Source organism: Nerophis lumbriciformis, linkage group LG10, assembly GCF_033978685.3.
Source record: "Nerophis lumbriciformis linkage group LG10, RoL_Nlum_v2.1, whole genome shotgun sequence".
In the NCBI taxonomy this organism is placed as follows: Eukaryota; Metazoa; Chordata; class Actinopteri; order Syngnathiformes; family Syngnathidae; genus Nerophis; species Nerophis lumbriciformis.
In genome coordinates this window covers 36,163,192-36,173,191 of record NC_084557.2, presented here as the reverse complement: position 1 = coordinate 36,173,191, position 10,000 = coordinate 36,163,192, and the positions used below count along the sequence as shown (strand labels likewise).

Sequence of the window (10,000 nt, the reverse complement as noted above, 5' to 3'; positions counted from 1 at the left end):
TAAAGCCGCTGCTCCTCCACATTGAGAGGAGCCAGATGAGGTGGTTTGGGCATCTGGTCAGGATGCCACCCGAACGCCTCCCTAGCTAGGTGTTTAGGGCACGTCCGACCGGTAGAAGGCCACGGTGAAGACCCAGGACACGTTGGGAAGACTACGTCTCCCAGCTGGCCTGGGAATGCCTCGGGATCCCCCGGGAAGAGCTGGACGAAGTGGCTGGAGAGAGGGAAGTCTGGGCTTCCTTGCTTGACCTACTCAGTGGCCTAGTGGTTAGAGTGTCCGTCCTGAGATCGGTAGGTTGGGAGTTCAAATCCCGGCCGAGTCATACCAAAGACTATAAAAATGGGACCCATTACCTCCCTGCTTGGCACTCAGCATCAAGGGTTGGAATTGGGGGTTAAATCACCAAAATGATTCCCGGGCGCAGCCACCGCTGCTGCCCACTGCTCCCCTCACCTCCCAGCGGGTGATCAAGGGTGATGGGTCAAATGCAGAGGATAATTTCGCCACACCTAGTGTGTGTGACAATCATTGGTACTTTAACTTTAACTTTAACTTAGGCTGCTGCGCCCGCGACCCGGCCTCGGATAAACAGAAGAAGATGGGTGGAGAACCAGCACATTCTGAAAATGTACAAATCATAATGTTGTTGGGTTTTTTTCATTACACTAACATGTAGCGGTTAATAATTTATTTGTCGTTATTTATATTTTCTGAATATATTATTTGATAATGTTCATCAGCCAACTCATTGACTCAAGATAAAAAATTATGTCAAATTACAGGATGTTATTTATGTAGTTTGATTATTTTCCTCGACTGGCGGTGGCACAGGGGTTAGTGCATGTGCCTCACGATACGAAGGTCCTGAGTACCGTATTTTTCGGACTATAAGTCGCAGTTTTTTTCATAGTTTGGCCGGGGGTGCGACTTATACTCAGGAGCGACTTATGTGTGAAATTATTAACACACTACCGTAAAATATCAAATAATAATATTTAGCTCATTCACGTAAGAGACTAGACGTATAAGATTTCATGGGATTTAGCGATTAGGAGTGACAGATTGTTTGGTAAACGTATAGCATGTTCTATATGTTATAGTTATTTGAATGACTCTTACCATAATTTGTTACGTTAACATACCAGGCACGTTCTCAGTTGGTTATTTATGCGTCATATAACGTACACTTTTTATCCTGTTGTTCACTATTCTTTATTTATTTTAAATTGCCTTTCAAATGTCTATTCTTGGTGTTGGGTTTTATCAAATACATTTCCCCCAAAAGGGATAAGCGGTAGAAATGGATGGGCATTTCCCCCAAAAATGCGACTTATACTCCAGTGCGACTTATATATGTTTTTTTCCCTTCTTTATTATGCATTTTCGGCCGGTGCGACTTATATATGTTTTTTTTCCTTCTTTATTATGCATTTTCGGCCGGTGCGATTTATACTCCGGATTGATTTATACTCCGAAAATTATGGTAGTCCTGAATTCAATCCCGGGCTTGGGATCTTTTTGTGTGGAGTTTGCATGTTCTCCCCGTGACTGCGTGGGTTCCCTCCAGGTACTCCGGCTTCCTCCTACCTCCAAAAACATGCACCTGGGGATAGGTTGACTGGCAACACTAAATTGGCCCTAGTTGATTTGATTTGATTAGTGTGTGAATGTTGTCCGTCTATCTGTGTTGGCCCTGCGATGAGGTGGCGACTTGTCCAGGGTGTACCCCGCCTTCCGCACGATTGTAGCTGAGATAGGCTCCAGCGCCCCCCGCGACTCCAAAGGGAATGAGCGGTAGAAAATGGATGGATGGATGATGTACTAACATCATGTGCTTTATTTTGTACATATGTTGCATCATCTACAAAGATACAAAGAATTGCGACATCCAGTGGACACATTTAGAACAGCCGTTTCTTTCATTCAAAACATTTCAGGTACATTTTTATACTTTGCAAACTCATCAAACCTGTTCGTGGGCCTGATCCGGCCCTCGGGCCGTACGTTTGACACCCCTGATCTAATGCGTGTGTGTGTGTGTGTGTGTTTCAAATATTTATTGATTTACATGAAACCAGTATTGTCGGACATGTCTTGTAAAGACAATTCCAGTGATAGGAGTATGCTTTTCATGTGTAAGAATGTTATGAATTATTAAAACCGGTGAAAATGCATTAATTTCTGATCAACTTCTTAATACTAAGACCATTTTTGTCAATATTTTAGGTGTGACCTTTTTGTGAAATCCGACTTTCAAAATGTCATAACTTTCTGAATACCTAAAACGAATTGGTATCCTTGGAACGTTCGCTGGGCAGCACAGTGGAACAGAGGTTAGTGCGTGTGCCTCACAATACGAAGGTCCTAGGTTTAATCCTGGGCTCTGGATCTTTCTGTGTGGAGTTTGCATGTTCTCCCCGTGACTGCGTGGGTTCCCTCCCACTTCCAAAGACATGCACCTGGGGATAGGTTAATTGGCGACACTAAATTGGCCCTAGTGTGTGAATGTTGTCTATCGGTGTTGGCCCTGCGATGAGGTGGCGACTTGTCCAGGGTGTACACCACCTTCCGCCCGAATGCAGCTGAGATAGGCTCCAGCACCCCCCGCGACCCCGAAAGGGACAAGCGGTAGAAAATGGATGGATGGAACGTTCGCTCAACAAAGAAACAGGAAAAAATGTTTTTCACAGTTAAGGTTTTTTTATTGATTAGCTTCATGAATTTAGCCTTAGAAGTGACAAAACATTTGGGGAAACATGGCTGGTCTGACTCAACTGACTCACATCACAAACAAGCAGGCAATTGGCAGGTCAAAAAAATCGGTGTGCAAATTGATCAATTTAAAAGATATGTGGCAAACTCCCAGATAAATATATAACTTATATCATAATAGGGATTCCACTGAACATTTTACTCACCTTAGATGTTTTGCGGGGGAGTTTTGTCGAGTGTAAACTTTGAGATTTGTGGCACGTGTTTGGTAAATCCAAAAATTTCGATATTATCGTTAAACTAGGATATGTGTTCAACTTTTTTTGCCAAGATGGTGCCGCTGTAGTGGCTGCTGTTGGCAGGAGCTCTGTGCTCTTGTGTCATCTGTTTGTGTTTCCCTCTTGTTTTCATGTGGGGTTTTTTTTTTTTTGCCTTTTGGTTTGGGACCCTTTGGGACTGTGTGACAAGGGGTGTCACTTTTGTGACTTCTGCACTGCTTTTTTGTGGACTTCTGGATCTGCATCCTGGAAGTCTTTTTGCCATGGAGACTAGCTGCTGGGTTCTGCCACACCAGAGTCCATTTGGAGAGACTTGAAGAGATGCGGATAAAGAGACAGGGCTGCAGAGCTAGCGCTGGGATGGACGGGCTTCACAGTGTTTTGGCTCCATGAGTAGGTATCGGACACTTCGGTCTCCTTGGACGCATCCTCGCTCATCCATGCGGACTGGACACTGGCCGAGAGTTGGTGGGCGGCTGAGGGTGTAGTCGGCTCTCTTGGTTGCTTTGTTGGGTCTGCTCCTGTCTCTGGCCATGCTCCCCCCACCCCAGCATACGATGGTGTGTATATGTTTTGTGGTTTTTTTTGGTTGGCTGGTTACATCAGCTTTGCTCTTTTAATGTCTTTAATGTTCCTTTGTGTTCTTTGATGTTTCCCTCTTACACACATGTTTATGTGTGCTATGGCTATGAGTTTTTTTCCCTTGGCCTCAGTCTGGACTGAATATTTTTTTCTCACTCCCCCAAGCTTTTTCTCACCTTTTTTGTAAGGGGCGCCGGAAGTTGGCAGACCCCTCGGCGATCCTTTTCTGTCTCGCTGTAATGTTTGTCTGATCTTGAATGGGATTGTGCTGAAAATATAAATTTTCCCTCAGGGATTAATAAAGTATTTCTGATTCTGATTCATCAGTATTGGTGTATAGTGGTGATGAAAACAACAGGAACACAGTTAACCTTTGGATACAGCGGCCGTGTCGTTATTAAAATTACGCAATCAAGAGTGAGACATGCAATATTAAACCAGCAGAGAATACACAACTACCTTTTGTTTGGCCTGCTTGTCTTCCAGTGAAGTCCACGCTGCGGAGTCTGTTGCTTACCTCAACAGAGCTCTTGTCAGGTTGCAGGATATTTGGGAAAAAATAGGAATTCCGGAGGAGCAACGCCTCCAGAGGACAAGTGACGTGCATAAGCACATTAAAGTAAGGACGCAATCAACAGGCACTTAATATTTCCCCCCAATAATGACTGTCTGACTCTGCTACACTTTGATTCTTTCTTTCCCATACAATGTAGGGTTTGCTGGACCTGATGATAGCTGAGGAAGAGGAGCTCCAAAAGAGATTACTGAAAAGCATAGAATCCTGCCGCAAAGAATATAATCATCTTTGCAATGAACTTCAGCTGCCCCCCTTCGAGGTAAATTTTTGGAGATGTGTGCACCCAGCTTAAATGTTTTGTACTAATCTCCTGGGTGTGTGTGAAGGAGGAGGAGGGTTGCACCATGTTGCAGCTGGAGAATAACAGCCGCAAGCATCTGGAGGTGATGAAGCAGCAGAAGAAGCAGAGAGTGGATGAGCTAAAGGGTCTGGTTGTCAAAGACCGTGAGCTTTGTGACATCATGTGCACCAAACCTTTCAGCATTAGCCTAGAGTCAGTCCCATCACTGAAGCAACTAGAGACATTTCGTGTCTACCTGGATGATCTCACAAAGGAGAAGGTGTTTCTGATTGTTTTTTTTCTTTGGTTTTTTCCCCTTTGTTTTTCATCTTAAATTTTTGCTTTCAGGAGAGGCGTCATGAAGAATTTGTTGGCGCAAAGAAGGAGATCATGGCATGCATGGATGATCTGGAGCACCAGCCCGAAACCAGTTTTGAGACAGATGTGATGTGTGAGGATGAGGAGGCCTTTACTCTCTCAAAGGACAACATCAAAGCACTTAAACAACTCCTCAGACAGGTGCAATACTTGTATCCATTTTTTAAATTGTAGCTCGCCCCAGTGTAAAACTAATGCTAATGGTCCTTACTTGTACTAGTTGCAAGCGCGCAAGGCTGAGAATGAAGCCGTTTGCCTGGCGCTCGGCAACAAGATCCAAGAATTGTGGGAAAGGCTGAAGATCCCTCAGGAGGAGCGGGAATGTTTCTCTGAGCACATGATCAAATCAAAGAAGAGGAACATTGAAGCAGTAAGTAGAACTAAACTACAAGTTAGAGATGTCCGATAATGGCTTTTTTGCCGATATTCCGATATCGTCCAACTCTTAATTACCGATTCCGATATATACAGACGCATTATTATGCCCAATTTTGTTTTGATGCCCCGCTGGATGCATTAAACAATGTAACAAGGTTTTCCAAAATAAATCAACTCAAGTTATGGAAAAAAAATGCCAACATGGCACTGCCATATTTACCGTATTATTAAGTCACAAAGTGCATTATTTTTTTTTAACATGCCTCAAAACAGCAGCTTGGAATTTGGGACACACTCTCAGATAATCCTGATACCCAAGTACTATACTTTGACTTTCACAAGGTGCATTATTTTTTTATTTTTTTTAACATGCCTCAAAACAACAGCTACAAAAACAATGAAGGCACACAGCTTCTGTCCAGAGTATACTAGAGTAATAAAGTAAACAATAACATAGTCCTCCTTTAGTTATACAGTATGCCAGGCAGCAAGACTGCCTGGCATACTGTATAACAGGAAATTATAAACTGGGCTCAATCTGAACAGCCGATATGGGCATCTACATCAACTATATGATTTGCCTGAGAAGCTGGACAGGACAAAAAATGTTTTTACATATTGCTTTTTGAAACCGATACCGATAATTTCCGATATTACATTTCAAAGCATTTATCGGCCGATACTATCGGCAGTCCGATATTATCGGACATCTCTACTACAAGTGTCACATAATACAGTAGTATGTTGTTTGGCCTAACATGTGTATTCCTTCCTTGTTGCCTTCAAGCTCCAGGCTGAACTCCAGCGTCTTGAGCTCCTGAAAATCCATAGCATGAAAAGTGTGATTGAGTCCATCAGAGAAGAAATCTCTCTTTACTGGACGCGGTGCTTCTACAGCCAAGAACAGCGCCAGGATTTTGTTCATTATCAAGATGGTGATGAAATTTGGTTTCGTGGCACATATAACACTCACTGGCCACATCATTTACTGTATATACACCTGCACAATGCCTTTTTTCCTTTTTAATGTTCTATTTGCCATGGGGCTATACGAAGGAACCAAAATACAGGCGTGTGAAATGTCTGCGAAAACCCGTGTTTTTAAACATGCATTACATTTCAATGATAATAATGTTAGAAAATTATCTACCGGTACTAAAAATTCTGTGGTACATTACATGGGACATGTAAGTGTCAAAAAGACAGCCAAAAGAGGTTGGTAAATGAGAAATCTAAAGGTGAAATGCACCCAATTTCAGGAAATGTAGTCTTTATTTTCTTTTCTTTCGGGGCTTGTATGACAGCACTTAGTGCTGATAGAAATGTTCCTCTCATTTTCATCAGTTTTCCTTTTTGCCTCAAACGGTGCTCGCATGCCTGAAAATATTATAAGCATCTATTTGTAGGATGTAGTGGTAGTGTTATAGCAGTACAACCACAATAATAAGCATATTGACTATCAATCAAAAGTTAATATTGTTTTCATAAGGCAGAGTAGGGTTGTGTGGTATAAATGATATATCTTTTAAAACTGTCCTCGTATTGTTAAAATGCATGTAGTTGACACATTCTAGCTGTGTCCTGCAAATATGACAGCGACAACCGAACGACCAGATCCTCAACTCAATGTAGAGTCCTCGCTAGTGGCTAACGTCTCCACACTTCGAGTCACTAATCCTCGCTTGCATGGCGGCAAATAAACTGCGTTTCTTACAAGTATCGTTACCACTGAAAGACAAGGAATAGCTAAACATGCTACACGAAACATAGTAGAAAGATGCAATAATACCCTAAACCAGAACTCAATACTGGCGTGATTGATATTTTTATCACAACATATTTTTGTTTTATTTTTCTTCCCCTTTTGCAAACTCATGAAAAAGTCTCTAAACACAGGATGACTTTACCTGCAAAAAACAAATATTTAAATCAAAGCCAATCACAGTTTGCCCTTATTTACTGTAGTTGTTTTGCATTATTTACTCTTTTGGAAAACATGTATTTAATAAAAGGCATTATCAGACATTAACAGTTAATTATCAAGTAAATTAAGGATAACTTTGACGAACAAATACAACCAAAAATGAAAATGTCACTGCCACAGTCAGCAGCCAAATTAAGAGCCTTTGTAACCATTTTGAAATAACATATCGTTCTAGCAGCAGACTGTACTATATATCACAATTTATATTTTAGTCCATATTGCTCGTCAGTAAGGCGGAGTAAATAGTTCTGGTATTCAGTATAAACAGATTGTGCAGGTGTGCCTAATTAAGTGTCCAGTGACTGTGCGGAGCTCATTTCCCAATGCATGTTTCTTTGCGCAGATGATTTCACCGAGGATCTTCTCAACCTGCATGAGGTGGAATTTGAAACTCTGAAAAGTTATTTCGAAGTCCATAAGGAGCTGTTTGAAGGTGTAACAAAATGGCATGAGAATTGGGCCTTATATCTGGAGCTAGATGTAAGTACCGAACTTAAAAATAAGCTCTTTAGCTGTATTTGCCTGTGATTGGTTGCAACGTCTCATCTCAGAGGAAAGCTAACGACCCATCGAGGTTCAACAACAGAGGTGGAAACCTCCTAAAAGAGGAGAAGCAGAGGAGTGACTTGCAGAAAAGTTTGCCCAAGGTACTGTTTTTGTGCATTACCGGATGAAGCTTTTAGAACATTACTCAAAATCTTGATCATATGTTTTATCACTGTGCTGTCATCTACACATTTTGATAATAACATGATTCCTTTCCCCAGCTGGAAAAGGTACTGAAGAGCCAAATAGATACTTGGGAGCAGGAGCATGGTAAAGAGTTCTTTGTAAATGGACAGAAGTTTCTGGACTATGTGCAGCAGCAGTGGGAGCATCACCACATTGAGAAGGAGAAGGAGAAAATGGAGAGGGTATGTCCCCACTTGGACAAAATCATCTATAGTCAGTCATTGGTGTCAATAATATTATTTGTTGGAGTTAGCAATTGAAGAAGAACAAACAGATCAAGGAGGACATGTTGTACGGGACTGCAGTGAGGACACCGTCCAAAAGGAGGCTAGGTGGAACTCCTACGACAGGCAAACTAAGAAAGGTCACTTGAATTGAACTTTATGTACGTTTATTTGAATGTCTGTTAGTGGAAAATTAAATTATGCAATCACCATTTTTGCAGATGGGCACGTCGACAATCTCCACTCCTAACAGCTTCCTCAGCTCAGGCATGGGAGGTACCATGTGTCAGTTTTCAATCCAGAAACCTCCACCATCTTCCAGCAAGGTACCGTGAAAAATGTCCCAGAGGGATCCTTTGTGACTACATAGGACACACAGTACACTTAAGAGTCTTTAAATGTTAAACAAGATGAACAACACTTGTAGGGTCATGGCCTGCGAACCCCTGGACACCCAAAGACTCCACGTGCACTGGAACGGAACAAGGAAAACCTCACCCACCCTAACCAGAACACTCCATGTGGCACACTCAGGTCTCAGGATACTCAAGATCGCACCTTCACCTTTAACACTGTTGCTGGCTCCTATTCGGAATTTGCGGTAAATACAGTTTTAACACTCACCAAAACACATTTGCCTAACCTTAACCTCACAAAATCTTGAATCAGTTTTCTTTCTTTCTAAGAAGCAACATACTGTGAGTGGTCTCAATATAGACTAATGTGTACAGACTATTTATCTAAATAAGACGATCATTGGAGAGGTTTTTATTTTATTTTATTTTATTTTTTTAAACTTATCACACTGTGTACGACAACTTTAGTTTTTACCTTACTTTTAAAATGATTCGGAGGACCTTAGGAAGTGGAAACGCAACAGTACAGCAAGTGTAACGCAAGGGTGTCACACCAACAGCTGATACTGCAACCAACATTGTAAAGCACATGCAGAGTTGGAAATAGTCACTCCTATCTTGTGGAGTTTTTTATAAGGTACAAAGTACATCTGTAGGTTGCCTACAGCCATAGCTGTTAATGGCAAAAAATTTTGATCCATTGCTTCTTTCAGATTCCATACTTTTTTTTTCGTACCGCAATAAATGAACTCAAAAATTGGTGTTTATTGGACCATTTATGGTCAGTATAGCTAATTAGAGGAGAGACAAACTTAAGTGTTAATGCTTTAATGACTCCTGCTTTAATTACTGACACCTGCATGGTTCATCGTGTTAGCAAATTCATGCTTGCCACCAAATTCTCTTGAGTAATCTGTCATGCTCACGGTTACCATGAATTGATTTACGTGGACCCTGACTTAAACAAGTTGAAAAACTTATTCGGGTGTTACCATTTAGTGGTCAATTGTACGGAATATGTACTGTACTGTGCAATCTACTAATAAAAGTTTCAATCAATCAATGCTGTTGTGAACAAACCGTTGATGTATTTAACTGTTCTCTACTTCTTGCTGTGTCCTCGCAGAGGGAACTCTCAAAGGCTTCTAAATCGGCTGTGAAGTCAGGACTGCTCAACTCCACTGTCACTCATCACTGACCCAAGTCCTCCAGCTAAGTGATTTATTAATGTGGCAAAAAGAACATTTTGTTCAAATTTTACCAAAAATGCAAATATACTTTTTTGTCTATTTCCTTTTACTGAGACATAGTCCATTGTTACTTCTCAGTCACACTTCTCTTTATTTTCGTGGAAAGTAAATGTTTGTTTTTTCCCCACTGTTTTGCTTCTTATTGAAATGTGACATTTTTAATTACACTTCTTTTCTTTTTTTTGCTTTGTCCAAATCCAATATACAATGCTGTTTAAATCAAACTGTAAATAAACGTCTTAACAAAACGTTTATGCTCGTCAATGTCA

General features: G+C 41.3%; 1 protein-coding gene across 2 annotated transcripts in view; it reads left to right on the top strand.

Moving 5' to 3' along the window:
• LOC133612353 (protein regulator of cytokinesis 1-like) overlaps positions 1 to 9,973 on the top strand; it is an 11,073-nt gene extending 1,100 nt beyond the window's left edge. The window contains exons 2-14 of one of the 2 annotated variants that reach the window (XM_061969694.2): positions 4,059 to 4,191; positions 4,286 to 4,408; positions 4,476 to 4,709; positions 4,778 to 4,948; positions 5,028 to 5,177; positions 5,973 to 6,120; positions 7,513 to 7,649; positions 7,721 to 7,816; positions 7,937 to 8,083; positions 8,155 to 8,265; positions 8,347 to 8,451; positions 8,553 to 8,659; positions 9,608 to 9,973. In XM_061969694.2, the coding sequence (XP_061825678.1) occupies positions 4,059 to 4,191; positions 4,286 to 4,408; positions 4,476 to 4,709; positions 4,778 to 4,948; positions 5,028 to 5,177; positions 5,973 to 6,120; positions 7,513 to 7,649; positions 7,721 to 7,816; positions 7,937 to 8,083; positions 8,155 to 8,265; positions 8,347 to 8,451; positions 8,553 to 8,659; positions 9,608 to 9,641 (1,696 nt within the window). In that variant the 3' untranslated portion in view covers positions 9,642 to 9,973. Of the gene's footprint in view, positions 1 to 4,058; positions 4,192 to 4,285; positions 4,409 to 4,475; positions 4,710 to 4,777; positions 4,949 to 5,027; positions 5,178 to 5,972; positions 6,121 to 7,512; positions 7,650 to 7,720; positions 7,817 to 7,936; positions 8,084 to 8,154; positions 8,266 to 8,346; positions 8,452 to 8,552; positions 8,727 to 9,607 lie in introns of both variants that reach the window. The other variant, XM_061969693.2, reaches the window with a different exon arrangement.
• The last annotated feature ends 27 nt before the right edge of the window (positions 9,974 to 10,000 follow it).